At 37.9% G+C, this 18,207-nt stretch overlaps 1 protein-coding gene across 2 annotated transcripts; it reads right to left on the bottom strand.

The window, feature by feature from the left end:
• Positions 1-540: 540 nt before the first annotated feature.
• On the bottom strand, positions 541-17,863 carry LOC307036206 (sodium-coupled neutral amino acid transporter 3-like). Of its 2 annotated transcripts, none has more exons than XM_079676293.1 (16): positions 17,745-17,863; positions 11,883-11,996; positions 11,290-11,374; positions 11,061-11,176; positions 9,037-9,110; positions 8,858-8,950; positions 8,677-8,758; positions 8,493-8,575; positions 8,257-8,315; positions 7,207-7,344; positions 6,873-6,952; positions 6,619-6,719; positions 4,877-5,001; positions 2,615-2,759; positions 2,387-2,490; positions 541-1,708 (listed from the first exon to the last, which is right to left on the bottom strand). In XM_079676293.1, the coding sequence occupies exons 2-16, from the start codon at positions 11,921-11,923 to the stop codon at positions 1,604-1,606; spliced, it is 1,431 nt and encodes a 476-aa protein (XP_079532419.1). In that variant the 5' UTR covers positions 11,924-11,996; positions 17,745-17,863; the 3' UTR covers positions 541-1,603. The 2 variants fall into 2 exon arrangements, with proteins under 2 accessions (XP_079532419.1, XP_079532418.1); XM_079676292.1 differs by lacking the exon at positions 17,745-17,863 and adding an exon at positions 13,631-13,766.
• Between the last annotated feature and the right edge of the window lie 344 nt (positions 17,864-18,207).

Genomic DNA, 18,207 nt, shown 5'->3' with positions numbered 1-18,207 from the left:
GTCACACAGTTGTAATTTATATATTACCTTTGTGGATTGCTCATGTTTGTATTTGTGGGTTTTAAATATTTTTTGATAGATATATAAATAGACAGATAAAGACTTTATTTAAATAATTTTGTCACAGTAGCAGTGTTGTCAAAACTGTTACGGTACTGGAAGTGTATTTTGTCAATTGTAAATAGTAATAATTTTTTACTTTTATCTTTAAAATGTTCATGCATGCTTCTGAATTAATACTAAGCTATCTTTTTTCTTTACTTGCTGTAACAAATGTAGATTTCCCCTCTGTGGGACGAATAAAGTGATTCTAAATATGCTTTTTCTTAGAATGTGCCCTTTTTTAAATGTCACTTCCTTTAAAAAAAAAAAATCTCATTTTTTTTATTTTGACTTGCTTTTCTTTTCAAATCATTTTATGATATTCTCTCTGAAGAGACTTGCAAGATCCTTTGTCTTTTATCTGCAAACCAAATCTACTTACGGGTCCAAATAAAGAACCTGAACCTGAGATAAAGCTGTGGATTGAAAAAAAGCTACTTTGTACAAATGAAAGACACATTTTATTGACAGATATCAACATTCAAATTAACTAAAAAAAAGTACAGGATGAATAACAAAGTCAAAACATGTTTGTAAGTCAAATTTTAAACACAAGTTTAAAACTTAAAAACCCATAGGTCATTATTCACCATACTGAACAGTTTCTGGGGCGGCTATAACAGACACGTCTTCATTAACACTGACATTATTTCATATACACTTTTTAAATGGCTTTTTCCCCCTTTAATTAATTATTTTTTAAAGTGTGACACACCCTCTTTCAATATGACACAAAAGTATAATCTTTGGGTTTTAACGTTTTTTTTTCTTTCAGGAATACATAAAAAACTGTACAAACCACCTCTTTTGATTCACATGTGATTGTTTTTAACTCTGTGTTTGACCTTCATTGATAGCAGCTGAACACCACACATTGCACCATTTCTGTTGTATTATTTATAAAAGACCACCTCAGGCTCAGCTTTGGAGATGATCACTTCTACAGGAGTCATGTTAAGTGTCAGTATAGATTAAAAAAGTCACGTTAAGAAAATGTTAAACTCCATGTACAAGTCATTGAAAAGTGTGTTTAGGTAGAGTGGAAAGGTTAGTCCGGCCTCAGCCTCACTGCTCGTATTTTGCAGCTTCTTTGAAAGTTTGGGGTAATTTTGACACAAAGCACCAGCATTTTTTACAATCCTAAATGTATATTGAAACAGCAACTGACGGATGGACAACTGAAATTTTCACACATCCATACTCTAAATGGGATTTCCATTTGAGTCATGTTGTTCCCATTCATCCTTTGGTTGCATTTCTACACATGCCTCCAAACATCCTTATAGCGAGGCATGACTTTGTATTCAGTCAGAACACATTTCTTTGTATTCTCATTTATCTCCATTATTATTTTTTCTGTTGTTTAGGAGAACTTCAGATATCCTTCATCTTGTGCTGCCAAACTTTTGTTTTCCTGTTTGGCTTTAAAAGAGAGGAGGGGTTTAATAACAGGGAGCGTTTGGGATGGCATTGTGTTCGTTTAATTTCTCTGTGGAGACAGTTAGTGTCCGCCTCCGCTCCGAGACTCCCCGGTCACCCAGTCGATGATGATAAACGACAAACTCATGATCATGAAGACGACTCCCAACGCAGCAAAGCATGCAGCCTGCAGGAGGGGAAAGGAATAAATGGATATTGGTATCAACGACACACTTAAACTAATTAAAATGTACGTTTAGTATAACGTATCCTGGGTGGACACACAATTCCTAATTCAAATGGTTAAAAGAACAACCATTAACTAAGTCTTTGTTAACGTAAAAATATTTTTTTTGCATTAAACCATCAGCTCATTCGGAACTAAGGTGCAAAAACAATCATAACACAACTAAATCTAATGACTGGAAATGATACATGTAGAAGATTCTTATTCACTATTTTGAGACACCCCATATTTGAAGTTAGTAAAACATTTGTTTTACTTCAAAATGAGAGGATGGTTAGGGCAGAAGTCAAACCATAGTCATATATTTTGGTCATCTAAGGCTTAGCTGTTTCTGGGAAATGGCTAGGAGAGAAATGTCAGCTACTTTTGGTATTTCTCTAAATACAATACCACATATACTATTACCTGGAAAAACACCAGAAGAAATTAAAGGAAACGATTCTTACTTATTCCTTGTGATAAGAGAAGCCATTATTAAACAAATTACAAGAAACTGGTAAAAAAAAAAATGGTATCTTGATCAATGAAAAAATGGAAAGATCTGGTAAATAAATGTTATGGTAGCGATCTGTTACTATATTTAAGGTATTTGAAATAGCTAAAGGAGCCGAGTTGTACCTGAATCTTAGGTCTGGACTTCAAAGGTTCCTGGTCTTCAGGAATGATACGGATGTAGAAGATTGCAGGAAGGATGAAGATGAGGCTGGGGGCAGTTGTGGCTCCTGAAGTTAAAGGAGGAGAAGAAGTGAGTTTTCTAACACAGTACATGATAACACAGTTTAGGCATGATGATAATAATAATGGAAGCCCAGACCGTGCAGCCACTCTTTCCTGTATGAAACCTACCAATGAATCCAAAGATGTCGCGGATGGTGGGCACAAAGATAACCAGCAGGTTGACCACAAACAGGAGACACAATGTAATGCCGATGTGCACCGGCCAGTTGAAAGGCTTGTCAGGGAAGAACATCTGCAGCATGGCCCTGCGGATCTACAGGGGGAAGGTTGGAAAAGAGGGACAATGTCATGACTTTATTGACTTTACAACAACATGCATCAGGATTAATAAATACAACTATATAAAAGCTGTTTCATAAAGCCATGTGAAAGATAAACTCAATACAGGCAGCAACTTGACTACATCCCCTCCCAGCAGGTTAGCAGGTATGTTCCATTAAAATGCCTGCTAATTGTATATTAGTTAAGAGTAGAAGTGCAACACACTTGAAAAAATACTTAGGGTGTGTGCGTATTTGCTTTCTTGGATAGAGTGGGATGAGCAGATAGATATAAATCCAATTCATCAGTTCAATGTGAAGCTGGAACTAGCTGCAGGTTAGCTTAGCGATTAGCTTAGACATAGCTTGTCTGGCTTTGTTATAAAAGCTTACAGCAGAGAGTGGAGAGAATACAACATTGATTACCCTGTTGTAAAACCCAAACGTGACACCTTAAAAATATCTATGGGGGTTTAAAAATGAGATACAATGTGTATAACATATTTTGACTTTTGGAGCTATTTCACAGCTAGCATTCTTAGCTATGCTATCTGTCTATTGGGAGCGTGTCTATGTTCCCACAGCCCGATGGTCCCACAGTCCAATGGTCCCACATTTTTAATATGTTTTTTTTCTTCAAAATTAGGCCCAATGTTCCCAAACCCCAATGGTCCCACATTTCTAAGTAATCTAACTATAACTAACCTTAACCATTGGGCTGTGGGAACATAGAGCCTAATTATTTTTTTTAAATATAGAAATGTGGGACCATTGGGCTGTGGGACCATTGGGCTGTGGGACCATAGGGATGACCCCTGTCTATTGGCACCAGTTTTATACTGAAAAGATGGATATAAGCTAGGCGATACTTCCCAAAATGTCAAACACTATCTATCTGACATTTAAAGGTTTGTGACTACAGTTTGTGTTTGCTGATCTGTTCTGTATCTTTACCATTCATTTTTTATTTGGATGTTTTCCACCCATTTTAAAAACCTGCTTACATTTTAAATGGTCATATTTATCAACTACTGTATATTCGCAAGTTATGTTAAGTTGTGTTAAGTCCATACAGTCAACACACCATTGAAGTATAAATAGCTGTGTTCATAAGTTACACACTGACGGACACAGAACTGAAACAGTACAGTATTTATTTATAAAACTAATCATGTTCTTTGAGTCAGACATCATTTTTCGGCAGGATCAGCAATGTGGTTAAGATGCTACATCAACATTTTTTCAAGTTTATTCTGGGTAGAACTGTTACGTCTCTACAAGTTACTACCACTAGGGGTCATTGTCATTTCATATAAGTGTGGCACATATTTCCATGATGACATTCGCATTGCAAACATAGAATTACCGATGGACTATTTGTTTAGGTCAGATCTTTACCTAATCCTAACTGATTATGTTGTTGTATACAGGTTTTTGTATACATAGAAATACAAATAATAAATATAATAAACCATACACCCCAGCACGTCCGCTCTGCATCGGCCAAACGGCTCGCTGCACCAGCACTGCGAGGGGGACCCAAGTTCCCATCAGCAAAAACACGTGGGTTTGCTATCCTGGCTCCAAAATGGTGGAATGAGCTCCCCATTGAAATCAGGACAGCAGAAAGCTTTGGATATAAGCGTCAGCTAAATGCAATGTAATGTAAATAATATCATGTAACATTTTAAATAAATAATAAATTGTATAGAAAATCCTATTCAAGTATTTTGTAGGCAATTTTTATATACATTTTATAAAGTTCTATAAGGCTGCAACTATGGATTACTGTTCCTAATTGATATTTGTATTATTTGGGATATACCATTCTGGCAAATTGAATGTTTAATTGTGGTCCAAAAGCAACAAAGAAAAACTGAAATGTACACAATTTAGAAGATGAAATCATTTAGGCAGAAACATTATTTTAAGCAAATCAATTATTCAGCAGATGGTATCATACTCTTTTAACCTCTCTTTTGTGTCACTTCGTTTCATCTATTTGATCTCAATCTACTTTTGTTATTATGTAAAGTGTGTTGAATTTGTGGAAAGAGTAAGGAAATCATAACCTAAATATAGTTATTATTCATGTTGACAGATGTCTTACCGGGAAAAGAACGACGGGGACGGTCAGAGTGACGGCCACCAGCACGGCTAGACGTACACAAAGCATCAGGCCATCCAGGGGGTCCACCTGACTGTAGGTGTGTAACAGCTCTGACTCCACAGCACCTGAACACACACACACACAAACACACACACACATAAACACACATAAACACACAGAAGCTCTTTACACGTGGTCTATCCCTTCATTCACAACACTGGAAAGTACACATGGGCTCTGGATACAAGTGGCTCATTCATTTAAAAATATCCCCATTCACAACATCTGAACTAGGTGACCTTTGACCGACAAAGCCAGCTCTTTGAGTCAGCATATGGAAAAAACAACAACTTTACTCTCATTTTAGAAAATGGAAATAGAAATGAAAGATTTAAATGAAATATTCTCTTAATTTTCACGCACATGTAAACAGAACTGCACACAGAGGGACATTTAGACTGTGAATACAACCCATCCTTGTGCAGCGCCCATGTAACAGTGTGGGAGTTATTAACACAATAATGCATCAATAGTTAAGTAATGTGATATATATATATATTCTATGATTTTCAAATCTACACTAAAGACACACTTCTTCTCTCTGGCCTTCTAGTCAGAGCGGAGTATGACACCTGAATATTCCCTGTGTTTTTGTTTTTTATATTTCTGTTGTCAATTATTGTCTTTTATTGTGATTGTATTTATGTGTTTTTATTATATGTACAGCACTTTGGCTCGACCAAAAATCGCTTTTGGTGCTTTCAGTTAAATTTGATGCCAATACTTTTGTACTTTTACATGTAGCTGAGTATTTTTACATATTTATTATTGATGCTTTTACTTAAAGGTAGGGTAGGTAAGAATGGAGAAACCAGCTCGAGTGCACTAGAATTTGAAAATACACAACCGGAAAAAATCTGCCCCTTCCTTCAGACTTCCTTACAGAGCCCCTCCTCCAACACACACGAACGCGCACATGACCAATGAGGGCACGAGATAAGTTTGTGCACAGATGGAAGGCTGACAGGCAGGTAGGCCATCCAGTTATTTTAGCCGGGCCGGCTCAGATGATTGGTCGTGCTTTTTACAGTACTACGGCTTCCAGGATGACATTTTTGTATGTATTTATTGTCAAAGCATTTAAAATATTCATTGCTATCGGGATGTTAAGAGCATTCCATGGAATAAAACAAAAAGTGTTTCTGAAGTGAATTACCTACCCCACCTTTAAAGGTGACCTATCATGCAAAACGCACTTTTGTATGTCTTTTATAAATGAATATGTGTCCCCGGTGTTCCAGGGAACTCACCAAGTGTCAGAAAACACAATCCTCTCTATTTTCCTCCATACCCAAATCTCTAAAAAAGGGGCTGCAACGGATCTGATACAGACTGATCCAGATTTGAACACTTCTATGACGTCACAGAAGTGGCGCTACGGCTATTGGGCCAACTCCACCAATCAGGAGGAGACAGCCACGGACATTGCCGGTCGAAAGCGCTGGGGACGCTGTAGTACATATTTCAGGCCACCAGATGGTGCTGTTCTCACTGAATCCGAGCATGAAAGGCAGTGTTAAATTGAGCGAAATTAGGAATGGCTAAAATGCATGATCTGTTTGGTATTTTGAAAAATGAAAAGTATAAATATTCCTTATATAGGTATGGTCCTACACTATAGTATTCAAATATAGCATGATAGGTCCACTTTAAGTAAAAATACATATTTTACTACTGCTTACCAAAGAAAGTGAGGTAACCAAAAAGAGCCGTTATTAGGTACATGACGAACATGGCCAGGATGGAGACGTTAGCGATGTTCTGCATTCGTTTCTTGGTGGCGCTGTGGTAAAGAAAAGCAGAAAATGTATTTTAATTAAATGTTAGGAAAAAACTATGTTAATTTTTCCCTTAACCTTTTAGCACATCTCTCTGTGTTCCAATAAGATAATTATTTTTGAGATTTTGTGAAATGCATGACGGCATTCTGACTTACTCTCGTAGCTCGGTGTAGATTGGCAGCACCTCGGGGTGGCAGACAAAAGCAAAGGCCAGAATTGGGATGGTGTACGCTGTCTAAAAGCAAGTCATATCAAAGGTCAGTGAATAACCCACCGGACAAACATTCGAGAACACATATTTTAAACCAAACACTACTGTTGACATTGTACACTTTATTGCTGTTGACATAACAACCCCTACTGATAGCCATACTAACACATGACAGTGAATCTGGCATGCTAACCATATACAGTCTATGGTGCTAACCAAGGAATACATTAAAGATTCAGAGACTTAGGCGCAGGCATAGTAAAAATGTTTCCTCTGACCTGTGAGTTAGTGGTAAACATTTTGGGCTCACAGAAGTCGTCTGTCACATTCATGTGTTTGATAACATTATCACTTGTAAAGTTGTTTTGAGGTTGATCAACCAGGGGACACGGGATGTTGAATTTCTTGAAGATAACCTGGGAAAACCAAAGATAAATAATGATTAGAAAAACATCATAATCAGAAACAGAAACAGGGTTTTGCAAAGTAGGTTTAAACATACAAGGAATTTAATATGAATTATTATAAAAAATAACTAACTTAGTAGTAACTAAATAACTAGCTGACGGACTGACTGACTAAATAAGTAACTAAGTAACAAAGAAACAAACTTTCCAACTTTTTAACTAACTAATGACGGACTGGCTAGCTTACTAACTAACTAAATAACTCACATACTAACTACCCTAGCTAAGTAATTAACTAACTATCCAACAAATTAACTAACTAAATGACTGACTAACTTAATAACTAACAAATTACCAAACTAAGTCACTAAGTAACTAACTTACTAGATATCTAAATAACTAAGTGACTAACAAAGTAACTAACTAAGTGACTAACTGACTAACTAAGTAACTAACTAAATGACTGACTAACTTAATAACTAACAAATTACCAAACTAAGTGACTAAGTAACTAACTTACTAGATATCTAAATAACTAGCTGACTAACTAACTAACTAACTCACTAACTAACTTACTAGTTAACTAAATCAATAATTAGATGACTGACTGACTGACTACCTAACTCACTAACAAGCTAGCAAGCCAATTAACTAAATGACAAAAAAACTAACTAACTAACTAACTACTGTAACTGACTGACTAGCTACTTAACTCACTAAAAAGCTAGCAAGCCAATTAACTAAATGACTAATTAACAGACTGACTGACTCAAAAGAAAATATTTATAATAAATATAAATATATTAAAAATATACACACAGTTAAGTAAACCCAGGAGTGTGTAAAAAACACAGGGAATGTGGTCAGGTGGTTTTGTTGTGAAACACTGTGTATATCTTTCCTGAATATTTGTACACTCACCGAAATGACGAAGAACACCATGCAGCAGAGGGAGAAGCCACTCGTGTAGCCAAGGTAACCTGTGGGCAATGATAACACCATATTAAGAACTGTATTAAGAAGTGATGGTACTTTTTCAGAAAAGCTCATAAAAGTACAGTACATGTAAAAAAGAAAGTGAAAAGATGATGTAATATGGGAAAGTATGAGGAGTCAAAAGTGAAATGAAAGAGAAATGTGACAACAGAAAAACATACCAAGTTGTTTCATGAGTGCTAGAGGAAGGATGATGGCAACACTAACTATTATGATCAAGTAGTTTCCATTCAAGTACCACTCTCTAAGAAACAACCAGACAAACAGGTGAAAAAAGAAAGTCATTACAAAAAAACACAACAAACAGAAACTGTGAATACATCTCAATATGACTCTGACACTCACCCTGTGTTTCCCTGTTTACTGAGGAAGGCTTGAATAACCAAAGGGAGCTCAGATTTGACGATAAAGAGGTAGCTGGACATCGCTAAAAGGAAATGAAATCAGTTAGTAATATCTTGTGAAATGCATTTGCTTAAATATATAAAAAAATAATCTTTAAAGGTAGGAAATAACAAGACATTACCTCCAATGTTGTGTACTGAAATGACGCACCCTGCCAGTATTTTTCCCGGGATGCCAAAAGCCCGATTTCCCAGCTGTTCATAAGCACGGATACCTGAGGAACATTAGAAATGAGTGTGAGGAGTTATACAACTAAATGGCTTTGTTTGCTAAGTTGTGTGTGTGTTGAATCCAGCTTACCGACAACTCCAGCACTTTTCAACAGGAGATGAATTGAATATGCAGACAGAAGGGCGATGGACACCAGCAGCATCCTGAAACAAAAATAACATAAATAGAAAATGGCACAATAAAAAGTCCAGGAGTAAGTAAACTATGTACATGTAGGATGTTAAATTAAATACTTAAGTAAAGTACAGTGGAATACTTTGTTTTCATATAAAACCCTTGAGATGCACCATTTTATTTTTAAGGGGTTACTAAGGAACAACATATTTTGTGCATACAGTATATATACATCAATATATACAAAAACAGTATATTTTGTACTTTTTAAGGCTGCAGCTATGGATTATGTTCTCTATTAATCAATTAAATACATGGTAAATAAAATGTCAGCATATTGAAACCCCCTTGAGATCCACCGTATTGATGAGAGACACTTCATGGCTCTCCATCATTATAAAAACCACATCATTATAACATAAAAATACATTCACAAAATAAAAAAAGATTATTATAATGGCAATTTTAAAAAACAGTAAATAGTAGGTGTGGAAGTCATGGTAACAAATAATTGATCCGAGGAAGTTAGGAAGAATATTATGGAAGTTTAAAGCTAAAAGCAAATCTGTATCAAAGCTCCTTCCAATCTGGAGATTAATATAGAGTTAAAACTGAGCTCATTAATTAAAAATAAATACAGACAGAAAGAAAGAGAGAAAAACGATGTTATTCTCTTTAGAAACGAGAAGCTCAATCCGAACAAGCCATTCTTGCCATTGTTGTTTTTTCTTCTGCGCCCACACAAGTTAGTTTGTCTTCCAGAGAGAGCGGCTCTCCAGTCCAGACCTCCTCCCCCCTTCATCCCTCTTCTCCCCCTTCCTCCGTCTCCTCCCCCCTTCCTCCCTCTCCTCCCCCCTGCCACATAGCACAGGACTGATCCAGCAGGCGTTTCTTGGATCTGATCACTACGGGCTATTTTTAAACACTTAAATCTGATTTAGGGAATCTGCGTTGCCCTGATGCGCACACGCACGCGCACACACACACACACACACACACACACACACACACACACACACACACACACACACACACACACACACACACACACACACACACACACACACACACACACACACACACACTGCTAGAAATATACATAAATTAGGTCTGTAAAAGCTGTGGAGACATCTGTAGAGTTGCCTCATTGTAGGAAAATGTAGTAAGTGCAGTTTCCAAGGGTTTTTGTGTTCTATCTGGACCTCAAGTCTGTAATAAAGTTTTTGATTTAAAGGTGGGGTAGGTACGTTTGATAAACCGGCTCGAGATACACTTTTTGTTATATTCCATGGAATGCTCTTAACATCCCGATAGCAATGATGAATATCTGAAGTGCTTTGACAAAAAATCCATAAAAACATTTCATCTGTGGAAGCCGTGGCGTTGTAAAAAGCACGACCAATCATTTGAGCCGGCCCGGCTAAAGTAACTGGATGGCCTACCTGCCTGTCAGCCTTCCATCTGTGCACAAACTTATCTCGTGCCCTCATTGGTCATGTGCGCGTTCGTGTGTGTTAGAGGAGGGGCTCTGTAAGGAAGTGGCAGATTTGTTCCGGCTGTGTATTTTCAAATTCTAGCGCACTCGAGCTGGTTTCTCCTAAATGACCTACCGTACCTTTAATGATTGATAAAAGCTTCTTTTTTTTTCCAAAATATAAAGGAATAAAAGTATTAGTTTTTTTTAAATAAGGCCTTGGAAAAACGTATATAGTCAGGAGCAGCAAACATTACTTTAAAATCTCCACTGTATCATTTTCTAAAACCTTAAACTCTAACACATACGACAAAAAGCCTTGTGTGAACATTGGCTTCACAAAAACCTGAAATCAAGATACTACTACTCAAATGGGAATCATATTACAACTTAATACTGAGCGTTGAGTAAATAAAAGGCTGGAAAAATACACAAACACACAGAGAAAAACAGCCAGGCACGATGTTAAACCAAAATGAGGATTGTGTTAGGCTTGCATACTCACAGAAAAAGAATAATTCCGGTGTTGGCCATCGCAAAAGCCAATCCCAGAATCCCGCTGCCCATAATAGCGTTACTGAGGTTAAAGATGGACATGCCAAAAGAAGTCTTCCCCTCAAACTGCAGGAGAGGATTAAACACAGAGATACCGTTTTAAAAGTCTTTATTCATCTGAATCAACAACAGAACCCAACAACATGTTTTCTAACATATTGCTGAGTAGAAGCACTCACATCTGTGAAGTGGTTTTCCTTCTTGACTCCAGCTTTGTGGGGGAGAAACTCGTCGTGTTCAGCCAAGCCATCCAGACCGTCAAACCTTCAATGGAATAAAAGTCATTGGCCTCAGAAATACTCCATCTTTTTTGAATACACGTTTAAAGACACCTTTGAGTCAGAATCTTAATAGCTTAAAGAGGCCCTATTATGCCTTTTGGGGTTTTCCCTTTCCTGTAGTTTGTTATTTAGGTTTGTGTGCATGTAAATGGTCTGCAAAGACTAAAATCCCAAAGTTCCCTGCAGAGGATTGGGGATTCTTCTATTGGCTAGCGCTCCAACACATTGTACGTGATAGACTAAGGGGCGGGACATCTCCAAGCGGTTGATCTATCAAAACAGAGCTAGCCAGCTAACCAATCAGAGCAGACTGGGCTCTGGTTTCAGACGGAGGGTGAAAAGAGGTGCTGCAGCACAGGCAGTATGAGAACAATAAAGATCTTTTTGAACATGAAAGCATGGAGACATGTCCCAGTAGAGACACTACATACTGATATGAACCTGAAGATGAGTTTAATATGGCCCCTTTAAGATGAAGTTGTGACACTTACCCATTGTCCTTGCTGTGTCCGTTCATCTTCTGAAGCTCCATGCTGGTTGCAGAGGTTGTGAGTTTTTCTAGATTTACTTCTGCTGGACTGAAAGAATCCCCTTCAAATTGTGACCTGGATAGAGGTTAAGAGAAAAAGGTTGTTTATGTTTTTGTTATTCATGCCTTCAACTCCTTAACATTGTTTACTATTAATCATGTTCAGAGAGTTCAGCTTGGATTGTTTTTCCACAACAAACACGCTTCATGCATCGATCTTGCCAACTTTCCATTATTTGTTTCATGTGTGAAGACTGCAAGCAGCTTGTGACCTTTCCTTTCAGGAATCAGAAAGAGGACAGATAAAGACTAAATAAAAGAGCAAAGTACCACGAGACAGATGTGGAGATGCCTCTGTTCTACCACTTATTTGATATAAAGGTGTGTCACAGTGGCAGACGTCAGCTGTCTTTAAATAAACTCAGCCTTTTAAAAGGTAAACATACCTGCTACTCAAACAGACGGATACCACTGTACACAGGAAACACTGAATCAGATTGCGGTAACACAAACAGAACATGTGGCATATAAAGGCCAGACCTATTTCTAAAGTCTTGAGAGTCACACCACTGTAATTTTTTCCTGCAGGGGGAGATAGTTGATTTTTCAGAAATCATTGAACTCAGATATCAGGATACTAAAACCCTCACACAAGTAGTTCACAAAATACAAAAGGGGACACTTAAGTCCAATTAGAGCTTGTGTGACATGAAAGGCTTTAAATAACAAATGTTGTCAGAGGATTTATGTTGCTCTAATCTGTTGTGGCCCACAGAAAGCTGGCATGGACGGACTCTGGGAACGAGCGTAGGTCTGCTGCTGCCCCGGGGTCATGGGATACTTCACTCCTACTGCCCTCAGGATTTTCACATTTGACCCCTAAAGGACACACTCACAGTACATTGTGCCATTCCTTAAGAGTTTCACACAAAACCAGAGTTTCTTATCGTCCTACGCTCATCAATGCGCTGGCCTGTGGACGCATAATAATCCTCACAGTTTGATATAGCCACAGAGGTAGACAAAGGGTTGCTGTGTAAAACGTGCTATTTCGTCTAAATACAGAGTAGCCTTTTCCCTGCATACTTGCCTCGGGTCAAGTGTGGTTACAGGAACCTTCTTCCACTACATACCCCAAGACTTTCCCATGGCCTGCAGCCAACACACACACAACCGACAGAGTTAAGGGTAAATGTCAGGAATATTTAGTCATTTAACTTCCACTAATAGCCAGTTTTGAAGCGTTAGTTAGTCCCACAGCTTTTACGAGTACCATACTTTGCATTTTCATGTGAGAGAGATGGGATACTAGAGAAACCTGGTTAACTAGAAATATTTCCATAAAACTGCTTCAAAAAAGAAAGCCCGGAAACAGTCACATACAAACTGGAAATTCAAATGTAAAATGTGTGATGTTGGGCTATATAAATACACATTGATTGATTGTGATAGTTGGAAACAAAACAAAAGCTTTATTTCAAACAACCCATCTCAAGCCCTTGACAAACTCTCACAATTAGAATAATAAGCTAAATATGACAATCTTTACCAAGACTTCTTAATTTAAACCCAGTAGTTATTAATGTATCCTCACTGTGTGGCTCTACACACCACATGGCTTTCATCTGACGCAACAGCAGCTCACTATTGACAGATAGCCCTTCCTTTCTCTTCCTCAACACATACACACACTTTATCTTAGAAACTTACCCTGGTGATCAAGAACAAATCTACTTTTCTTTTAAATATTGACAGAATAAATCCTGGTGCGAGCCCTCTCAATTTTCCAGAGTCTTCCAATGTTTATGTTTGGCCTTGTGTTCCTAGGAGCTCCTCTCCAAAGCTCCTTGGTAGTGAAAAAGAGAGGAGAGAGTGAGAGAGATTACAGGCTGGGAGGAGCGAGCGGGAAATGGGAACACCCATACTTAACCCTTTGTTTAACCTGATGCAGGTAGAAAGAGACTGAAGGAGTCCGCTCACCAGGTGTCTGCACTGAAAAGGTGTCAACACAAGGGTTTGAACAAATGGAAAGGAATCGCCTGTAGTTTGGAGGGTCGGTTCGCAATTACAAGGCTACAGGTAATCCCATTAATTCAACAGGGTTCACACTGGACACCAATGACCATGTCGTTACAGAGCATGCAAAATGGGAGTGAGCTGAGGGGGGCTTTGTTACGGTGTGGGTGGAAACTCAGTGACAGTTGGCCTTCTGCTGGAAGTCTCAGTGATGGTAATTAACTTAGGAGATCTTTTTTAAGATAGCCCACATGTGATAAGAGTGGGAACATTGTGCATGTTTACAAGTTACTGGAGCTTGTTCCTAAACAAACAGTGTAAGACCTGAGGTGCCACTGGATGTGGGACATTTAAAGGGGCCTTATTATCAAAGTCAAAGTCAAAGTTATTATGCTTTGTTTGGGTGTTCCCTTTTCATGTATTTGCATAGCACAATTCATACAGTGATGCAATTCAAAGTGCTTTACAGGATCAAACAGATAAAAACATAATACATTTTAATATGGTCATAGGGAGAAGAAATACAAAAACACACAAACAATTAAAAGAAAGAAAACCATGTTTAACAGTTCAGAAATTAGAAAATTAAAAAGCCATGTTAAAAATAAATGTTTTTAGACCTGATTTAAATTATTCTAAAGTGCTAGCCATTCTCAGATGTTCTGGGAGTTTGTTCCATGCATTAGTAGCATAGATGCAGAAAGCTGCTTGCCCACGCTTTGATCTCACAAATGGAACAGTGAGCCGGCCTGCGCCTAAAGACCTAAGGGGTCTGCTGGGTTCGTACTGCTGAAGGAGGTCCTTGATATATTTGGGTCCTAGCCCATTTAGTGCTTTATATGTGTGCAATAAAATCTTAAAATCAATTCTCTCCGTTAATGGAAGCCAATGCAGCGATCTCAGCACTGGAGTGATCTGTTTTCTTTGTCCGGTTAGCACTGGCAGCAGCATTTTGAATTAGTTGGAGTTTACGGAGTTATTTTTTTGTGAGGCCTGTGAAGATGCTGTTGCAGTAGTCAAGCTTGCTAAAAACAAATGCATGGACAAGTTTTTCAAGGTCCTGCTTGGACATAAGGTCTTTAATACGCAAGATATTTTTTAGATGGTAGATGATTTATTGATTGCCCTGATGTGGCTGTTAAAATTGAGGTCACAGTCTAAAGTTATACCTAGGTTTCTTGCTTGACTTTTGGGTTCGAGTGATAGTGATTCCAGGGGTGCAGTGACTTTAATTCTCTCTTATTTGGTTCCAAAAACAATTGCTTCATTTTTTTTTGGATTGAGCTGTAAGAAATTACGGCACATCCAGTCATGTATTTGTTTTAGACATGTGATCAATAAATCAGTAGGACCATATTCATCTATAGAAAGTGATATGTAGATTTGGGTGTCATCCGCGTAATTATGATGTGAAATGTTGTTATTTATAATTATTTGAGCAAGTGGCAGCATGTACAAATTGAATAGAAGAGGCCCGAGGATCGACCCCTGGGGAACTCCACATTTTGGTTCTATCCGATGTACAGCTACCAATGGAAACAAATTACTCTCTGTCTTCTACATAGGATTTAAACCATTTTAGGACAGTGCCAGACAGACCCACACATTCCTCTAGTCTTTCTATTAAAATATTGTGATCTACGGTGTCAAACGCCGCACTGAGGTATAGAATAGAACTAGAACTGTAGATTTCCCACAGTCGGTATTAAAATGAATGTCATTTAAAATCTTTAATAAAACCGTCTCTGTGCTATGACGAGACCTAAAACCAGGTTGGAAGGTGTCTAAAATATTATTCGAAGTAAAAAAACTGTTAAGTTGTAGGTAGACAACCTTTTCATTTATTTTGCTTCAAAATTTTAAATTTGAGACTGGCCTGTAATTACTGATTGTCAGCGTATCGAGGGGTGTTCTTTTTTAGCAGTGGTTTAATAACTGCAGTTTTCAAGCCCTTAGTGAAGTCACCTGAATGGAGTGACATGTTCACAATCTGCAGTACATCTGAGGCAATATAACAATAGGCACTTTTAAAAAAGTTTGACGGAAGACTATAAAGACTACATGTAGTTTTTTTTTAGATGGAGTATAACTTCTTCTAGTGTTTTATGGCTGACTGGAACAAACTTTGACATTTTGGCTTGGTTAATTCTGTGTCCTTGCAACGAGAACATAGGGTCAAGACTCGGAATCGAGGAACTGATATCTTGCCTGATCTTTAAGATCTTTTCTGTGAAGAACAAAGCTAAATCATTACATTTCTGAGTGGAGATTAGTTCAGGGGCTATTTCCATTCTGGGGTTAGTTAACTTATCAACATTAGAAAATAATAAACGAGAGTTATTGATATTTTTGTTGATAAGAGCAGAGAAAAATGATTGTCTAGCTTTCTTCAGTTCAAGACCGTAGGTCTTTGCAAATATCATGATGCATCTTGAGTTTTGTTTTCCGCCACCATTTGTTCACCTTTCCGGCATTCTGTTTTTTGAAATTTCACAGATGGCAAATTTCTCCATGGTGCTTTTGTTTTACCAAAGATTTTCTTAACTTTCACGGGCGCAATGGTGTCGATGATATTGGTCAGTTTTGCGTTAAATGTATCCACCAGATTACTAACAGAGTTTGGTGTAAGAGCAGGCGCAGCTAAAAAGTAGTGTGTTGTATAGGTTTTTGTTGCATGTAAAGCTCTGACTAAAATCCCAAAGTTGACCTGAAACGCATCCATTGGACTCAACTTTACTACCAGGGCATAGTGATATCACTACGTAACACTTATGCTTCTATTGGCTAGCGCTCCAACACATTGTACATGATAGGCTAAGAGGCGGGACATCTCTAAGCGGTTGACCAATCACAACAGAGTCGGCCAGCTAACCAATCTGGGCTCTGGTTTCAGGGTGAAAAGAGGTGCTGCAGCACAGGCAGTATGAGAAAAATAAAGAGCTTTTTGAACATTAAAGCATGGAGACATGTCACAGTAGAGACACTACATACGGATATGAACCTGACAATGAGTATAATAGGGGGTTTTATGACTATTTGATCTCTTATTGAAGCAACAAACCGACACACTCAACCTGTTACTCATTTCCTCAAGATTAAAAGTTCATACAATTCTCATGAACAATTTTTCCGTTGGTTGATGAGTTCAACTTCACAGAGATATGAGCTTTGCTTTTACACCCACCCACGTGCTCTTTATCTCAGCATAACACAAATACTTCTACAGGAAAATGTTTCCTCTGAAGTCATGGCAGATTCTTGTCATACCTTTTAAAATGTGTTTCATTTCTAGAAAGCTCGACATCATAATAAACCAGGAAGTAAAGTTCCATGTTTGAAAGATTTGGCAAAATATCAGGTTCAAGGTATGTACTTGTCATGGCTGCCTAAGTCACCTTAAATGACCCAGTGATTCGTAAAAATACAGGACAAAGCATCTAACATATAATTACATACTTTTATAGCTAAAATATGGTTTAAGGAAACATTTATCAAATGTTATTTTTGTACCAAACAGTGTTACCAGAATTAGCTTTCATGATGGTCATATGTGTCAGTGCGTCTTTAAATCCCATGTGCTTAACAACTGCCAGCATGTCACCAAAAGGACAGTATCACTACATCCTTTGCTTAGAAATGAAAGAAACAGGTTGAAAAATAATGGCATCTCTATCTCTTCTGTCTATACACAGTACACTGGAGTAAACATCATAGTTTATCTCGAGTAGCTTTCCACATGTATGAATGGGAACTTGTCTCGTGGCTTTTGTTAGAGCAGCTGTAGTCTGCCGGCCTTGAAGGTACTCACTTCTCCAGTAGCAGTCAGACAGATGGATGTCCTCCGTCTTCACAGAAGTAGAGTAGAGTTAAAACATGTGGCCTGGTCCACGTCAGAAGAACTGCCTTTTCTTTCAGACACATGCAGCTCTGAGAGTAGAGAAAAAAATGGGAGAGAGGTAGTAGTTTGGGCGCGCGAAGACATTTCCTGCCATGTCACAGTCAAGCCACTCCCTGTTTTCTACAGCCCTGAAACTGAAAATAAAAAAAACGACAAATGAAATACACTTCTATCTGGCCATGTGCCCCTGGGAACATACGTGCAAAAGCTCCCACCGTATCTCTTCATAGGAACATATACTTTATAACTTTTCATATTAATGATATGTCTCTCTGCATCTCTTTGTAGTTGTTTAGGCCTGTTTTTAGTTTTTTGGTTTCTCCTTCTTGTAGTTTAATGTGACTGTGTTTATTTTGAGTCTATTACTGGCCGC

This window comes from Notothenia rossii, assembly GCF_949606895.1.
Source record: "Notothenia rossii genome assembly, chromosome: 4".
Taxonomy (NCBI): Eukaryota; Metazoa; Chordata; class Actinopteri; order Perciformes; family Nototheniidae; genus Notothenia; species Notothenia rossii.
The sequence above is the reverse complement of the archived record's forward strand: the minus strand, read 5'-3'. Positions and strand labels throughout refer to the sequence as shown.

Excerpts from the sequence above, each read along its gene's own strand:
- LOC307036206 (XM_079676293.1), bottom strand. The coding sequence starts at position 11,923 with ATGGAGCTTCAGAAGATGAACGGACACAGCAAGGACAATGG. Across the intron at positions 7,345-8,256 it reads TGGTGTTCTTCGTCATTTCG|GTTATCTTCAAGAAATTCAA; the intron begins GTGAGTGTACAA and ends TGGTTTTCCCAG. Across the intron at positions 2,491-2,614 it reads CGACATCTTTGGATTCATTG|GAGCCACAACTGCCCCCAGC; the intron begins GTAGGTTTCATA and ends CTTTAACTTCAG.